Below are 18,214 nucleotides of genomic sequence, written 5' to 3'. Positions count from 1 at the left end.
AGACAAACTTACTTTTTATTGGATTAAAAACGGCGTCAACATATTGTATATGAAAAAGACAATATTTTAAGTGTTAATACTTGTTTAAAGCTGAAAGGACCATTTCAAACTATTTTAATGATGCAGAATCATTTTAGCACAGTCAGCACTGCCTTTGATTTGCATAACATAATACAGTCTGGCTGAATGCTGCAGACTTATGTGCTTTCCATTGGCTTTCTCGGACTATCATGGGCTTTTTAATTTCCCTGGTATTCCCAAACCGTCTGCACTACTTTGATAAAGAAGAGCGCAGATTTCTTACATGTGAATGAGGGAAAACCTCATACTGAAATGTTGTCCGCTGGCAGATAAACAAAAGGCAAATCTCACAGCAGTGAGAGGTCAGATACACATTTTCAGGGCCATTACTTCAAACCTCCCGCTGTTTTCCATTCCACAGCTTCTTCAGTTCTGCGACACACCTCCATCCCTACTGCTTCCTGCACAGAGAATATTCCTCACCACTGTTTGGTCAGAGGAACAGAAACATAAGCACAGTGTACAGTACTGCTGCTTATCTTCATTTCCAGAGAGATAGACCAAAATTCAAGGAAAATATTAAGGAGCACTAATCCCACTGTTACGGCGGTCTCTGTTGACACATTGTTTTCCTGCAACTTCAAAACCGTATGCTTTCATGATACACAAGACCTTTGATGTTTTATTGCAATTCGGGTATTTCAGCAAAAAAGTTTTTGATTTTTCGTTAGTTTTCTGTGTTCTAATATTGTGTAAAAAAAAAAAAAAAAAAAAAAAAAAGGTTATGATACATCAGGCCAGGGCATAGAGCAGATTTTGTTTTTTCTTTATAATACAAATGTTTGAGGAGTTGTTGTTTTTAAGAAATTAATATTTTTCTTCAGCAAATATGCATTTAATTGATGACTAAAGTAACAGTGAAGACTTACATTGTTATGAAAAAAAAAGAAAATTAAATAAAAAATGTCTTGATTTTTTTAAGAATCCTGAAAAAAGAAAATTGATACAGTTTAAGTTTTACTTGGAATATCATTATCAATCTGTAGGCACATACAGTAAATTATTTTTGCAGCATACATAACCATTTCTGCTTTTCTAAGCACTTTTTACTTGGCAGACCATGAAATTAGCAGATTTAGTAAGCAGTGAGTTAATTGTGTGTGTGTGGTGGAGTAAAACGACATCTGTAATTGCCCCTTGTGGGATTAATAAAGTAGTAAACTAAACTATCAGGGACTAGTGCTTACTTGATTTACATGATTGTATTTCTTCTTACACAGGTGCTGGAGATAAATCATTTGTTGATCAATTTACAAAATCATCAATATGTGTCATCCAGCTAAGCTCATGTAAAAAAAAAAATATATATATATATATTCTCCCATTTAAGTGACATGACATTCAGCCAAGTATGGTGACCCATACTCAGAATTCGTGCTCTGCATTTAACCCATCCAAAGTGCACACACACAGAGCAGTGAATACACACTGTGAACACACACCCGGAGCAGTGGGCAGCCATTTATGCTGCAGCACCTGGGGAGCAGTTGGGGGTTCGATGCCTTGCTCAAGGGCACCTAAGTCGTGGTATTGCCGGCCCAAGATTTTAACCCACAACCCTAGGGTTAGGAGTTAAACTCTCTAACCACTAGGCCACGACTTCCCCATTTGTTGAAAATGTTGACCTGTTTCAATTTGCATAAGCCAGCAACTGACCTTTTTTTACTATATACTACTTTCACAAATAAGTGGTGAATTTATTAAAGCTCTTAGCACCCCCCCCAACAACTCTACAAAAGGTCAGTTTTTTTAAAAAGTGCACCATAATTGATACAATTAGACAAAATCCCCAAGTATCACAAAAGTATCATCAATACATAGCTTTCATTTCATTTAATCATAATCATAATGCAGTATTGGATAAATATCACAGCTATTTTCAGATTTATCACAGCTTTATGTCAATTTGCTCAAAAATAAAATGTTTTCATTCAGCACCTCTAAGGGCAGTTTAAAACGTGTTTTTTTTTATTGTTTGCTGTTGAATTAACTTCTGAACTACTCTTACTAAACTGAAAAGAAAAAAGAAAAAACTAACTGAACACTAACTAAACCTTTATTCGATAAACGCCCTTTTTGAACTAGGGAAAGAGTTTTGAGCTGAGGTTTGAGGGTTAATAGTATCAGATTAATACTATCTTTTAATTTAATTTAATTTAATTTTAATTAATTTATCTCAAAATGTCCCAGGAAATTCGTTTGTTTTATGACCCCTTAAAACGAAGTCAGAATTTAAGAAAAAGTTTAGTAGCTTTGTATTAGGTGTACCACTTACATGAAGTCATTCTATCCTGTTCTCATTATGTTTTCTATTCTGAAAGTATCATTTGTCAGGCTCTTTTTATAAAGCAGGCAGTCTGTTAATACTAAGTTTCTAGGTCGGGACAATCAGAGAGGTACTTGTTATGTAGATTAACATTTAGGAATGATCTGGGCGCTGGATGCTTCTCTAACCCTGCTCAAACACAGAGGTCCTGTGGGGGTCCTTGACCTCAGAAGGTGGTCAGGCAGGTTAATGGGAGTCAGACAGGTGACACTGGCTCTCACGCTATGATAATGACATGCCTTTGTTCTGCCGATGCTAATGTCTCTCGACAGGAGCTCTCTCAGGCTGCAGAGGTCTCATCTAATCTCACCGCTGCAGTGCGCACCTAGTCACAATCATTTCCAGAACTGCCAAAAAAGAAAGAAAACACAAATTAGAAGTTGTTTAGCATTTAAATGCTGTTGATGCAATTTTGGCAGCAGACAGTGTTGCCCCAGTATTCATTAGAGGAAGATGTGGATATTTGTATTTATTTATTTACATTGTGACTGGTGACAATGAGAAGTGCTGCGTATTTGTTATAAGTTTACTGATTGAACATGATCTGATTGGAAATGATCATTTATCATTAAGCTGAAGATGAGTTAGCAAATGGAAATTGATTTTTTTTACATTTCAGTATGTTTGTTTTTTTATACTGCTTCTCCATATAAACAGGAGTATTGATATTTTTAATCACTTTTTTTTCTTTTCTTTTTTTATCTAAAATAAATTGGATCGGTTTCGATTAGGTATCATTTAATTCCTTGAACCCTGGAGTTGAACCCATGACCTCGATGTTGCAAGAACCATGCTATACTGTATAAGCTACTGTAGCAATATTTACCAGTACAAAATAATAAATATAATAGAATCAAAATTAATAATTGTACTTCAGTGAATGTTTCAGTGACATAGCCAGTTTTAACTGATTTAGTGAATCAAACCATTTTTGCTGCTGAAATTTAAATCAGAGGCAGTAATAAATATTAAAGGCAATATCCTCCAGTATTTTTCTTGGATTATGCTATAAGTGAGATACACGTATAAATCTGTTCTTTGTATGATCTGGCTTTAAATGTTATTTCTCTGTGTTTTTGGGGCAGAGAGCAGATGTAGGTCTGTCAGCGCTGACCATCACTCCTGAGCGGGAGAGCGTAGTAGACTTCACCACTCGCTACATGGACTACTCCGTCGGTGTGTTGCTGAGGAAGGCAGAGAGGACGGTGGATATGTTTGCATGCCTGGCCCCTTTCGACCTGTCTCTGTGGGCTTGTATAGCCGGCACAGTGCTGCTGGTGGGCACTCTGGTGTATCTCCTCAACTGGTTGAACCCTCCCAGACTGCCGATGGGCTCAGTCTCCTCCACGACCCTCTACAACTCCATGTGGTTTGTCTACGGCTCCTTCGTTCAGCAGGGTGAGTTTGTGTATGAGCGTATGATATGCTTTGTGTTGAAAGAAGAAAGGAGATTCAATAGTGAGAAAAGGAGAGATATAGAGAACAGCAGGGCAGAGAGATAATTTTAAGTGCTCACTTTCCTTTTAAAGTGTGTCTGTGTGTTATGGTAGATGTGTGTGAGTGTTTTGTGCGCCAAAGATTATATATGACAAAAGGAGAAAAAAATAAACAAAGAAAGAAGGAATCAATGGAAAGTTGAAATTATACGCAAATCATATCTGCCCTTTCTGGTTTTCTTTCAAATTCTTAAAGGGTCAAAAGCTGTTTTTTGGACAAAAGATGGAAAAATCAAAAAGTGGGAGCTGGGAAGGGGACGGGTAATCTTCAGAAATGGCAAACGAGAAGAAAGGAAGAAAGAAAGTTGAGGGAAACCGCGTCAGTTGCTGTTAGGGTTTTCTATCCTTGACATGTTGAGCAAACATCAATTGATGTCATTAATTACCAGCAATATTTTGCCATGTTTTGCTACCGACTGTTTGTGAAAGCGCAAAGGCCAATTCCAGTGTTACAGATGTGACATTTGCAGTCACGATGGGAAATGGAGCTTCTGAGAGAAAGTACTAATTGTAGCAAACCATTTGAATGCGTTTTTCTAAACCCCTGCAGATCTCGCTTCGCATTTGCTTTCTCATTTTAGAGAGATTAACTTGCAGTATGGACAAAAATGAATATATATTGCTTGTATGTACTCTGTGATTTCCATAATCCAATAACAACAATACCTGCAGAATGAAAGTTCGGCTGTCCATAGAACAGACTTTGTTTGTGATTACTTGTGATTATTGTCTTTTTAGGGAAATATGGGTATGATTAGTTGTAAAAACCTAAGCGGCTGTTCACACTGGAAGTTTTCTAAATCTGTGCTTTTATTTAAGGTTCATATGTGCCAGACTGATATCCTTGACTATATGCATTACACATCTCTAAGTATATTGGAATATGTTTGATATTTTGAGGTGTTTTTAGAACACATATTGTTTTCATGTGTCATGCATCTAGCAGTGAGGCTCATGTTTCTGCATAAATCTGGTAGTGTGTGATTCTCAGTTGTTTAGTATATGATGCCAAATTTTACTTTCTAACCCTTTAAAAATAGGCAAATACGCAGTGTTTAGTGTTTTAACATCTGTTCTGATTTTAAATGTTGTGTATTGTATTCCAGTTTTTAGTTTTAAAACAAGCAAACAATCAGATGAACCTGGGACAGGATAAGTATTTTGAGAAAGTGTTTGCATTACAGGTAAACAGTATAAACAGTATAAATTACAGTTTACCAGTATAAACAAATTACAAATGGTCTATGAGAAAATGCGTGCCTTCTTCATGTGTGCCTTCGGCTCAGTTTCGTTTTGTTTCCTATTAATATTTTTAAACACAAGAATGTGTCCTGTGAAAATGGCCAAATAGATGTATAAACATGACCATGCGAGATGCTTATTGAGAAGATAAAGTAGAAAAAAAAAATAATAATAATAAAGCATCCAACATGGCTTGCACACCTTGTGTGGGGTATAAACAATAAAATTTACTTTAAAAATGATATTAGAAAACATGAATACAGTAAAATTGAGACCTAAACAAGGTGACATTCCTTGGGTAAACACTTCATTATCCAATGGATATTTCCAACAGATATTAATATTTGCATGGAATTGTACTTGACCAAAAATCAGTGAATTTACATGAGCTGGTTATAATGATGATGATTATAATAAGACAGCCTAATTGCTCCCTTGTATCTGGGTCCATTTCTCATCTAATTGCAATTTATGCTTCTTTTTGAACTGCGCTCATTATGGTGAGAAATCAGTATATTAACTATATGCACTTTCATCAGACCACTGAACTGAGTTCGGTGTTTTTTTAGGCTGAAATTGTTTAGATGGAGCTGATTACATGCTGTGGAATAGGCTACAGCACCAGAATCAAACTGATACGCAAACGGATACACACAATTGTGCTGTATGCTTACATGCATTCCCCCAACCACTTAAAACATCACTATCATCCTTTGTCTTGCAGCCGTATTTGATGTTTTGCAGAGAGCTGGTTGTACAAATACACCCAATCTCTAAAACAAGAGCGAAGGGAACGGGGAGAGAAGGGACGTAGCTGGAATGGCATAGCTGGAGTCGCTCTCTTCGATGAGTCACTTTCATCTGCCTCACAAAGACCTCTGCCTCTCTCCTCTGATGCTTCTTGACTTTTTGTTTTTTATAGATCCCCCTTAAATAAATATCATTTTCACATTCATTTCTTTGATGTGTCTTTCTGTATGTCTTATACAGAGAGAATGAATTGCCATCAGAATTATGTGTGAGCTATTTGATTGTGTTGGACCTTTGCAGATAATAATAATATTAACGGAACATCCTCAGTTCAACTCGACTTGACTCGACTTGTGGCATAATGTAGATTAACAAAAAAATAAATAAAAATCTTTATATATGCCTTTAAATGTTAAAATACTAACAAATATAGTTTTCACAAATACAGACTTTTTTGTCTTTTTTTAAAACATCTTTTAAATCCTTGAAGATTTTCCAAAATGTTTCTTTATCTGTGTGTGTTTGTAAGTAAAAGGTGTAGATTTGTAATTAATGCCAAGCTCCCTGATGTCTTAAGCTTACCAAAGGAACCACATTAATTAACTGAGAAAAAGCATTTGTGCTTTAAGATCTTTGAAGCTGACTGCTGATCACTCTGTAACCTTTTTTGCATGTATTGTAGCTTTGGAATGAACTGTAATTCACTTTTTTTTTTCTTTTTTTTATGCCCTGTAATCTTTAGAAGCACTTTAACGAACAGCACTTTTACTGCACTGTATCATTATATATATACTGCAATGATTAGTTGTGCAAAATTTGACATCATCAGTATGTTTTGTTAGAATCATATTTTTCTTTATTAAATTAATATACAGAATGGGCATGGGCAGCTATGGGAGGACTTCCAAGGTTTAAGACCCAAATGTGTTTAGTAAAGCCCCGGAAGTTATTATTATTTTTTTTAATTTTCTTATGTAACCTACAATGTTTTCACAAATAAAATAATGTAACGCTACAATTTGTTCTTGAAATCACATATTTGTAGTTGTAGTTCAGCAGAAAAAATTAAAGCTCAAGTAAATTTTAAAAAACCTTACAGAAAATCCTATTTTTTATTTATGTCTTATTTATGTCTTCTAAATACTAAACAGTTAAAAGTACCATTTCTGGACATTGGTCATACTGTATAGAATGCTCAGACTATAGAAGTTTATCTTATTGGATAAATAATATTATAAATTATAATAATGAAAGCAGGTGTAACCTTTTTTTAAAAAAGATTTTCTTTTTCTTTCTTTTTTTACTTATTCAGATAACATTTCTATGCAAAGCATAGTTTTTTTTTTTTTTTTTTTTAGTTTTTCATCTAATATTTTATTTTATTTCAGGATTATTATCCCTGACTAGATGTGACATTGTTAAAATATACTATAAAATATACCATATTTCAGTACTTCATCAAAGGATGGTCCCATAAGCATCCATAGACATCTGGGCAAAGTTCCAAAAATCCTCTGACCCTTAAGCATCCCTTAAGTTAATTAGGTTTGGTACAACTAATTAGTAGTGGTTTATAAGGCATACTTTCGTTAAAATTTGGGCACACACTCAAGACAATTGGAACCATGAAATAGGAAAGTCATGGTTATGTTTGATAGTAGATCTCAAGGGCGTTTTCTCAAGTCGTTACAGAGATGGGTTAATTCGAAGTGCTGCAGCATCAGAAGAGAAGGAGGTGAAACCGACTACAGGGAGGTAGAAAAAATAGAAAGATGGATAGATGACAGGTTCAATCATCCTACCTTTTGATTGTCTTGCAATTAGATGAGTGTCTGTGGCACAACGATGTAAAACACAATTCAGTATGTTCTCAGAAACACACACACACAAACATTTCTCTCTCCATTCCCCTTGTTTTGTGTTCACACATCTGTTTAACTGTACCACCACTCCTCAAACCAGCCCTTACATACATACACACACTAAAAAGTGTGGTGTCACAATGAATATAAGGACCACATGCCCCTATCAGTGCTTTCATCTCGGCTCCTCTCTCTTATTCCTTTCATCTTCGTTCTGACTGAGCTCTCCCTCGTTCCACCATCAAGTCTGAAATATGAAAAGCGCATACTCTAACATTGTAGATTTCACTCTTTTTTCAGCCGCGTCATACGTCAGTCTGGAGAGAGACATTATAATGGCTTTGAAGAACCCTGTTTTTGTCTGACACTTAGAGGAGAACAGAACAAGTTTTTTTTGTTTCGTTCTCTTTTTTTTCTTCTTCGTTCTCTTTTTTTTCATAACACATGTCCTTTGCCTTATCACAGACACACAGAGACCCAGCGTTGGGTTCCTCAGCATGGCACAGGATTTGCTCAGACTACCTTTAGCTGTAATCTCTACAAACATGGGCAAACCAGCACACAAACACCCTCAATGGCTTGCAGGTCTTCGTCATTCCAGCATTTGAGTTTACAGATGGGTTCTCACAGACGTGGACAAGAAAAGTCAAGCCCCAGATGACCCTTCAGTCAAAAATGAGGCAAACTCAGAAGTCACATTGCAGGAACTGCATGAAATCCTGTTGCAAATATCACCCTTGAGGGTCTTCAAGCTTTAAAATGTTTCAGAGGGGATTTTTCTTCTTCTTCTTCTTCTTCTTCTTCTTCTTCTTCTTCTTCTTCTTCTTCTTCTTCTTCTTCTTCTTCAGGGGTCTTACTTTTTTTTCAGACCAAGTACCCCCTGTTGGATATTACATAAAACTGGGAATTGTGTTTTAAGCCTGGCCTAATAACATGTATTTAGTATCCTGTATTTCCATATGTTTTTAATGAATTTGACTATTATTTTAATGCATTCCAAATCCACTAAAATAATCTTTAAAATTCACAGCCCTATATTTTTAATACATGTTAAATTATTTATTATATAATATCTAGTATATTTTTAATCTATACAGTAAATGTAAATTATAACAGAATTCCTCAATTAACATTAAGTATATGTTAATTTAAATATACTATAGTTCATTGTCAATTTCTGTTCGTTCATAATACATTCATGTTGATTTATCCAACTTGGAATGTAAAATGTATCAGAAAATGTAGAAATTATCAAAGACCGAGCTTAATTAAGTTTTTTTATTTATTTATTTATTTTTATTTTTTTTTATTTATTTTTTTTTTGTCATTATTCATGATACTTATCGATACAATTTAATAATGATCAATATCTATAAACTTTAATGTGGGAGGGACAATAAAACATTTATAAGGTCCCATTTGTTAATACTAATTAATACATAACTAATATTAACATTGACTAAAATAAAACAATACGTTTGTACAGCATTTATTAATCTCTTAATATTCGTAAATATTTTTTTTTTTAAATGGTCATTTTAGCTAAGGTCTATGAAGTAATTTTAAACAGATACATCTTTTAATTTTATTGAAATGTTGAAACGTTAAAATTAATATTTAACTTAGAAAAATAAATTATTTAGAATTATTTTTCATTGCACATTCACCTTGACTTGACCTCAATTTATGTTAACATGCAAAAAAAAGAAGAAAAAAAGTGTCGTAAAGTGTTAGCATTTATCTTTCTTAAACTTGTTTTTTTATGCATATTTTCATTCATAAGTCAAAAATTAGTTTCAGATCAAACAATGATTCGTGGACCTCCTGCTGTACCACTCCACTAGACCCCGGTCACTGAGCAGCACTTCCCCTCCACTGACCTTCCTCTTTCCAGCACATGGAACTCCTCAAACCCTACTGTGCATAAGAGAAGAGATATAATGCATGCAATATTGGAGCATAACTCAGCACTATATAATTCATTGTGAATGTGTAAAGGAGAAAAGTGTTTAATTTCAGACCTTGCTGTGAATCGCCAATGGGATCCGAGATGTAAGCCACCTCACAGCAGTGCATCCACAGAACACAGCTCCACATGCTATAAGCATAAATATGTTTTCACACAAACAGAATCTGTGCGCACATACATTCTGCCTGATGTAGAACATTCATGAGACATGGTAAAAGCTTATTTGTTTCAATAATGTTACAGTAATCACTTTTTAACCTGAGGAAGAAGTGGGTATCACTTGTTGTCATTACAATTTTTATAAATGCTTTTAAAAGAAGTCTCTTATGCTCACTAAGGCTGCATTTAATTGTTCAAAAATACAGTGAAGTCAGTTATAACTCTTTTCTCTTTTCTCATATTTTAAAATATATTTTATTTATGCGATGACAAAGCTGCATTTTCAGCAGCCATTACTTCAGACTTCAGTTTCACATGATACTTCAGAAATTATTTTAATATGCTGATTATGAAACATATCTTATTATAATCAATGTTAAAAACTGTTTTTTTTTTAAACCTTTGTAATATTAGATCTGGTAGATCAGTTTAATGTGTCCTTGCTTATGCATTAAACTGATCAGATCAAATATTACAAATTATTGACCTAAAAGGTTGGAACAGTAGTGTACTTTATTTTTGCTCTGGCAAAGAAAAGCTACTACTAATTACTTACTTTTAATCTGCTGAAAAATTAAGGTAAGTGTCGCTACTTTTTGTTCGTTTCTCCTCAGCATTGGGTAGGACACATAATTGTTGCATATACAGTATCAGCACACACACACACACACACACAAACACAACCCTGCGGTTCTCTTCACTCCCAGTAGTCTCTTGTCAGGGCTGTTTCTTGTGTAACTGGGGCATATCTGTTTCAAGTGGATGCTGTTACACAGCAATGAGAGAATACAGTGGTGTGAAAAAAGATGAAAAGTGGAGAGCAGTTGACTGAAGCTGTTCGAGGGAGGCGAGACACAGGGAGCCCCACGCAGCCCGTGCGAGAGATTACTCATTTCCAGCCTCACCTCACTTTTCTTCTTTCATTAGTCTGGCCGTTTAGACAGACCGAGAGGTGCCAAGCCCCTTGGCTGCATGGAGTTGTAATTATTAGTGACACGCTCAGCCTGCCCCGCCTCCCCGCTGACCTAATCCAGAAGATTGTGGTGGCAAGGGCTGACTCGACCCGTCAAAATGAATGACCATAAACCCATCTCACCCCTGACATCTTATTTGTTTCACCTAATCTGATTGTGGGTGGCACTTCACAAAAGGTGGCACACAGGGAGCAAGGGGGCATAGTTAGTTCTTTTGCCTTCCCCTGCTGACAAAAGAGTAGAGGGGTCACTTCCAATTTGTCGATGTTTTAAGTTCAGAACTTGTTGTTTTGTTGTTTTCTGGCTTTAAAAGCCTACTCAGATAACAGTTTTGGGAATGTTAGTTTTGAGCTCATAGACATCCTGACATCCTTGGACCTGTCTAATGATAGGTATTTTGCACAAACGAGCGGACGAATGAATGAAGATGTTTTAAACTCAAAACTTGTTTTGTTTTTTCTAGCCTTATAAAGCCTGCTCATATTACTTCACAAGTTTTATTTCCCAGAATGTTCCGGGAATGTTACCAGAATAGACATCTTAGCATTTCTGGCTTTAAAAGCCAACCCAGCTATACTGTAATAAAGAATAATAAATAAAACATTTACGTGGTCCTTATGTGGGGTCCCTTAATGCTTATTGGGGGGGGGGGGGCAGCCTATAGAAAGCCATATAGACACAATGATATATTCTATAATCACTTTATATTATATTATATTATATTATATTATAAAGATGCATGACCCTACTTAGTCAGTCTTTCATGACAACCATTTAAAATACTGCATGTCTTTGAGAAACAGGCAAAACATGGCTTGTCCTCATGCTAGTGTGAGAAGTATGTTGCAAATAGCCACATAAGTTGTATTTTGTCTGAATGAGTCATGATCTGTGTGATCAAGATAAGTGCATGAGAGAATACTCAGCGGCATACAGCTCTTCATCTTGAGATGACGAAGCAACGAGGTGTTCACTGATGAACAGGTGCTCAGCTTTGCTGTGTATCTGACTCTGAATTACAAAGAGATGTGGAAAGAAATATGAGATATTCATAGTGTATAAAATATATATATGCATGCTGTGAGTCTATTATGTTTACCAAGGTTGCATTTACTTTATCAAAAATATAGTATAAAGTAATGCAGTGAAAAAAGTATTATTATTATTTAAATCGTACTCGATTACTAAACGTAACCTCGGTTCTCTCTAGAAGAGCGAACGAGTACTGCGTCTTAGCTAAGACGCTACGGGAAAAGTCTCTTTTCACGAAATACTGAAGCAAAAAATTATCCTTAATTTTGCATTTTTGTAAAGCGCATTTGCAGCAGTACACAGCCATAGGCGAGACGGCTCGTTTGCTCATTGGCTTGTTCTGCGACAACTGCACAGCCTATCGAGCGCAGGCTGATGCAACATCAGACCAATAAGGACGCTTCGCGCCCTTCTTGCCACTTCCCGCCGAAACGGGTGTGGCCCAACCTATAAAAGGAGCTCGAAAAGGCTGACTCACCTGATTTATTTCATCGCCGAAGCGAACCAGAGTGAATCGTACGCACGGCAGAGAACGCAGTACTCGTTCGCTCTTCTAGAGAGAACCGAGGTTACGTTTAGTAACCGAGTACATTCTCTTACGAGAGCTCTCTCGTACTGCGTCTTAGCTAAGACGCTACGGGAACCCAATGTAAAACGCTGTGCGCGCAGGGATCACACACCAATAAACCTGAAGCAACGCCCAGGATTTACAGTGCACAGTCACCTGAGGGACTCACAGAGAGCCCAGGACAGAAAAGGGAAAAAGCCCTCCGTCCTATATCTAGCAGCATCCGTAGATGCGGCAATATGACATCACACAGCCGAGGCAAGGCCTGACTAATGTGGCAATGCGGGTCTTACGCAATACTGCCCATATAACAGTCGGCAGCGCATAGCACTCGTGAACTCAGAATTCCCCTCAGGGCCCTGATTCGACTATACCGACAGCAGCCTTGCTTGCAAGGCGGGAACCTCCAGGTTATAGAACCTGATAAATGTAGACGGCGAGGCCCAACCTGCCGCCATACATATATCCTGCAAGGAGATCCCAGTAGACCACGCCCACGAAGAGGCGACGCCTCTTGTGGAGTGTGCTCTGACGCCCAACAGGCACTGAAGGCCCCTGGAAGCGTAAGCTAACGCTATGGCGTCAACTATCCATCTGGATAGAGTCTGTCTCGAAACAGCCATTCCCTTGGAACGTCCACCGAACGAGACAAACAGCTGCTCCGTCTGCCGAAAGGCAGCAGAGCGAGACACATAAGCTCTTAAGACCCTGACAGGGCAAAGAAGACTCGAGTCTCCATCCTCCCCTGACACCGGCAGGGCAGACAGGGCAATAACCTGAGCCCGAAACGGTGTGTTGAGGGATTTCGGCACATAACCGTGCCTAGGTTTGAGTATGACCCTTGAGTCATTGGTCCCAAACTCCAAGCACGACTGGCTCACCGAGAGCGCGTGCAAATCACCCACACGCTTCACCGAAGCGAGAGCCAACAAGAATACTGTCTTGAACGCAGATGCTGAAGGCTAACCGATTGGATAGTCTCAAAAGGGGAACCCTTCAAGGCCTCCAAAACCGCTGTGCACCAGCTGGAGAACACCGACCACTTTGAGGCATACAGATGTCGTGTCGACGGAGCTCTAGCCTGAGTGATGGTATTTAGCACTCCCACTGCGAGATCAGCGGGTAACCGTTGAGCGCCCACACATGGAGGGACCACAACTCCGGTTGAGGGTGCCAAATCGAGCCCCTGGCCTGCGAGAGGAGGTCCCTCCTCAACGGTACCGGCCACGGGGCGACATCTGCTAACTGCATCAAATCTGGGAACCATGGTTGGTTCTTCCAAAGAGGTGCTACAAGCAGTATTGAACATCTCATTTCTCTCACCCGTTCTATCACCTGCGGAAGGAGGGAGACGGGAGGGAAAGCATAAAGCGGGCAGCACGGCCATCTCCGCGACAGCGCGCTTTCGTTCTTGGAAAAGAATGCGGGGCAGTGAGCGTTTTCGTGGGACGCGAAGAGGTCCACCTCCGCTCTGCCAAATCTCTCCCACAACAGCCGGACTGTTTGCGGGTGTAGAGACCATTCGCCCGTAGGAACATTGCCTCTGGACAGCCTGTCTGGACCCAGATTCTGCAGCCCAGGCACATGCACTGCTCTCAGCGAGCGCATGATGCGCTGAGTCCGAACCAGGAGGCGTTTCGTCAGCCTGCACAGGTTTCGAGACCCGAGACCGCCCTGGCGATTTATGTAGGACACCACGGACATGTTGTCCGAACGGACTACGACATGGTGATCCTTGATATGGGGACAAAAGCGCGTCAGCGCGTTCTCCACTGCCAGCATTTCCAGGCAGTTGATATGATGGAGCTTTTCCCGTTCTGACCATAGGCCAAAGGACGGTCTGCCCTCGAGCAGCGCCCCCCCATCCCGAAGTGGAGGCGTCCGTCGACACCATCTTCACATTCGGGGAAGTCCCCAGGCTTACACCTGATCGGTACCAGCCGTTCGCTGTCCAAGGTGCTAGAGCCGTAACACAGCTCTGATCGACCTTGAAATGCAGCCGGCCAGACGCCCACGCTCTGCGCGGCACCCGAGCCTTCAGCCAGAACTGCAGGGGGCGCATGCGGAGCAGGCCCAGCTGCAGAGCCGGAGATGCTGAGGCCATGAGGCCCAGCATCTTTTGACAGTGTTTGAGCGTCACGGTCGCGCCACAGCAGAAAAAAACTCGCTGCGCGCTGAATGCCCATCACGCGCTGTGGTGACAGCCGGGCCGTCATGGAACACGAGTTCAGAACTATACCCAGAAACAGGATCGTCTGACTGGGGTTCAGCGAACTCTTCGCCCAATTGACACTGAGGCCGAGCTTCTCGAGGTGATCGAGTAAAACGGCCCTGTGGTCCACGAGCTCCGCTCGTGATTGGGCCAGAACCAGCCAGTCGTCCAAATAATTCAGCACTCGTATACATCTGAGTCTGAGAGGAGTGAGCGCTGCATCCATGCATCTCGTAAACGTACGAGGAGCTACGGACAAGCCGAATGGCAGGACTGTAAACTGGTATGCCTGGCCCTCAAAGGCGAATCTCAAATATTGCCTGTGGTTTGACGCTATCTGTATTTGAAAATACGCGTCCTTCAGATCTATTGACATGAACCAGTCCCCTCTGCTAATCTGCGCGAGGAGCTTCCTGGTCGTGAGCATTTTGAAACTGCGTTTCATCAATGCCTTGTTCAGCTGTCTTAGATCCAGTATGGGCCTGAGACCCCCGTCTCTCTTGGGCACCAGAAAGTATCTTGTGTACAGCCCCCCTTCGCTTTGAGCTTGAGACACAGGCTCTACAGCCCCTTTGCTCAACAGTTTTGATATTTCGGCCCGAGGAATGTGTGCTACTTCTGTTTTGACCGTAGTTTCGACGCGCGCTGAAAACCGCGGTGGGCGTCGAGAAAACTGTAGCGAGTAGCCTCTCTTTATAATGCCTAGCACCCAATCCGAAACCCCTGTAAGCGCTGACCATGCATCTGCATGAATGGCTAAGGGCTGGATGCGAAGCGCGCTCTCTTGACTGGGCAACGGCGGCGCTCGAGTGTGCTGCGCATCTGAGGCGGGGAGCGCGCTGATCACAGCGGGCAGATCGCTCTTCCTCGACCCCGTCCCGGCGCTTAACCGACTGGGGGGAGGCTGAGCGGGTCCCGTGGGACTCGATATATCTGCGAGTAACCGTGGGCTGCATGTGTGCACATTTACCACTTTCAACTCGCTGTCTGCCTGTGCAGAATGTACGTGCACGGGCCTCGTTTTTACAGAAGCCCCGCGCCATATGTGACATAGTGTATGTGGGCACTGGGAAGTGGGCACGTTCACTATGCGGCGCGCTCGACCGATCTGTGTCGATCTTATGTGCACTAGCCCTGTGTGCAGGGCTGTGCTTACATGTGGAGATGGGCACTGAGTAGTGGGCATCGTCACCGCATTTATAGCACCATCGGCCGTGGCCGGACGAGCGTGCACGGGTTTCGTTTTTACAGAAACCACATGACGCGTGTGACATAGTAATTGTGGGCACTGAGGGGTGGGCACGTTTACTATGCAGTGTGCGCGACCGACTTGAGTCGTCATTATGGGCGCAGGCCCTGTGTGCAGGGCTGTGCTTACATGTGGAGATGGGCACTGAGGAGTGGGCATCGTCACTACATTTATAGCACCATCGGCCGTGGCCCGAACACCAGAAAAAACACTCTTTTTGTGAAACATCTGGGTAGCCGTGATAGCGGCTTTTGTGTGCAGGCAAGTGGGCACTCGTGCAGGCTTGCGCATTGCAGAGGACACTGAGGCAGTCACAACTCTTGGAACTGCAACAGTGGTGCGCTTGGGTGAGAGCTCGGCCGCAGCGGAACTCGAACACCGGCGCTGTCCCAGCAGTGCTAGGATGCTTTCGGGGCTTCTGGCTTCACCGCAATCCTCTGCCGCAGCTCTCGCGGCGCGGGGCGATGGCTTGAAGAGCGAGAACGGGGTCCCGAGCTGCGTTGCTGACACTATGGCGATGACGCAGCAGGAGGCGGTGGGCGTGACTGAGAGCTCTGTGGGGCCGGTCTAGAGCGGCTAGCTGCAGAACTGGAGCGCTTCGGCAAGAAGTGCTTGAACGCCTGCGAAGCTTTCTGGTCCTCTGCGAATCTCTCCACAAACTCGTTGACTGAAGATCCGAAGAGGCCAGCAGGAGTTAGCGGCGCGTCAAGGAACGCAGCGTGCTCAGACTCCTTGATGTCAGAAAGCGTCAGCCACAAATGCCTCTCAGCCACCGTAGCGGAAGCCATAACCCGTCCCATGGCCTGTGCAGCGGACTTAGTAGCGCGGAGGGAGAAATCCGAAGCACTCCTCAGATCCGTGAGACAGATCACTTCAGGTCCCATCTCATCCAGCTTGCGGAGGAGATCGCCCTGGAAAATCTGTAGCGTAGCCATGGTGTGTAGCGCAGACGCAGCCTGCCCAGCAGCAGAGAATATCCGTGCGAGCAGCGATGACGGCATGCGGCAGGCTTTGGATGGCAACGCCGCCTTAGTCCGCCGTCCAGCAGAGGGCGGGCAAAGGTGCCCTGCTATAGTCTGTTCCACCGGCGGAAGTGACAGGTAGCCTCTGTTCTTAGCACCGTCCAGTATGGAGAATGCTGGCGAAACAGATGAGGGGATTCTCGCCGAGAATGGAGCGTCCCAAGCTTTCGCCACTTCTTTGTGAAGCTCAGGAAGAAAAGGGGCGTGCTTTGAGCTTGAGGAAGAGCGCTCATCCGGAAGATAGCTACCATCCAGCCGGGAACGTGAAGGGGGCGCTGGTGCAGACCACTCGAGGCCGAGGCTCGCCGTGGCCAGCGAGAGTACTCGCATTAGCTCCTTATCGATATCCCCCCGTCTGCTGGGCCTCTGAGCAGCGGGCGCGAGATCCACGGAGCTCGCCCAACCCTCACTGCCCGAAGCAAGCAGAGAGCACGTGTCTTCTTCCTCCGACGCGGGCCTGAGACCCACTTCCTCAGATGACGTGTCGGCAAGCAGCGGACGTTGAACATCAGGAAGCGATGCAGGGAAGGCCGGCGAAGCGGAGGGAACCGGCAAGCTCGGCTGAGCTGGAGGCGGTTCTGGTAGGCGCTGCGACTGGCGCTTCTTACGGCGCTGCGGATGATGCAGGCTTCGAGAAGGATGCCAGGCGAGTCCTCAGAGTCACCATAGGCATTAACTCGCAATGATGTCAGCGAGCGCGAGCGCTGCATGGTCCTCACCCAGACAGGAGACCCAGATGACGTGAAGATCTCCTTCGCTGAGCGGGGCTCTGCACGAGCCGCACGAGGGCATCTTTAAAAAGACGCAGCTCTTTTGTGAATGTGCGTCGCAGGGCGAACACAGGATATAACAGATAAAGGATGTAAAGGATATGGGCGCCGGATAGCGCAGCAGGAACGGCAGTGGAAGGCGGCGATGCCAGCAGCTTCAGAATGGCTCGTCCTGCTGATATGCTCTTTCAGACGGCGCTTGCTTCCTCCGTGATCCAGCGATGCGTGAGCTTCACTGAAGAGATGAAAAATCAGGTGAGTCAGCCTTTTCGAGCTCCTTTTATAGGTTGGGCCACACCCGTTTCGGCGGGAAGTGGCAAGAAGGGCGCGAAGCGCCCTTATTGGTCTGATGTTGCATCAGCCTGCGCTCGATAGGCTGTGCAGTTGCCGCAGAACAAGCCAATGAGCGAACGAGCCGTCTCGCCTATGGCTGTGTACTGTTGCAAATGCGCTTTACAAAAATACAAAATTAAGGATATTTTTTTGCTTCAGTATTTCGTGA

At 42.4% G+C, this 18,214-nt stretch overlaps 1 protein-coding gene across 4 annotated transcripts in view; it reads left to right on the top strand.

Annotated features, from left to right (window-relative positions):
• LOC132114489 (glutamate receptor ionotropic, delta-2-like) overlaps positions 1 to 18,214 on the top strand; it is a 398,065-nt gene that overhangs the window by 303,332 nt on the left and 76,519 nt on the right. For all 4 annotated transcript variants that reach the window (XR_009425331.1, XR_009425332.1, XM_059522629.1 and 1 more), the window contains exon 11: positions 3,493 to 3,805. Coding sequence is in view for 2 of the 4 variants with exons in the window: in XM_059522629.1 (XP_059378612.1) it covers positions 3,493 to 3,805 (313 nt within the window). In the remaining 2 variants the exon portion in view is untranslated. The remainder of the gene's footprint in view (positions 1 to 3,492; positions 3,806 to 18,214) is intronic.

The sequence above is a fragment of the Carassius carassius genome, chromosome 34 (genome assembly GCF_963082965.1).
Source record: "Carassius carassius chromosome 34, fCarCar2.1, whole genome shotgun sequence".
In the NCBI taxonomy this organism is placed as follows: Eukaryota; Metazoa; Chordata; class Actinopteri; order Cypriniformes; family Cyprinidae; genus Carassius; species Carassius carassius.
This window is presented reverse-complemented; position numbering and strand designations above follow the sequence as displayed.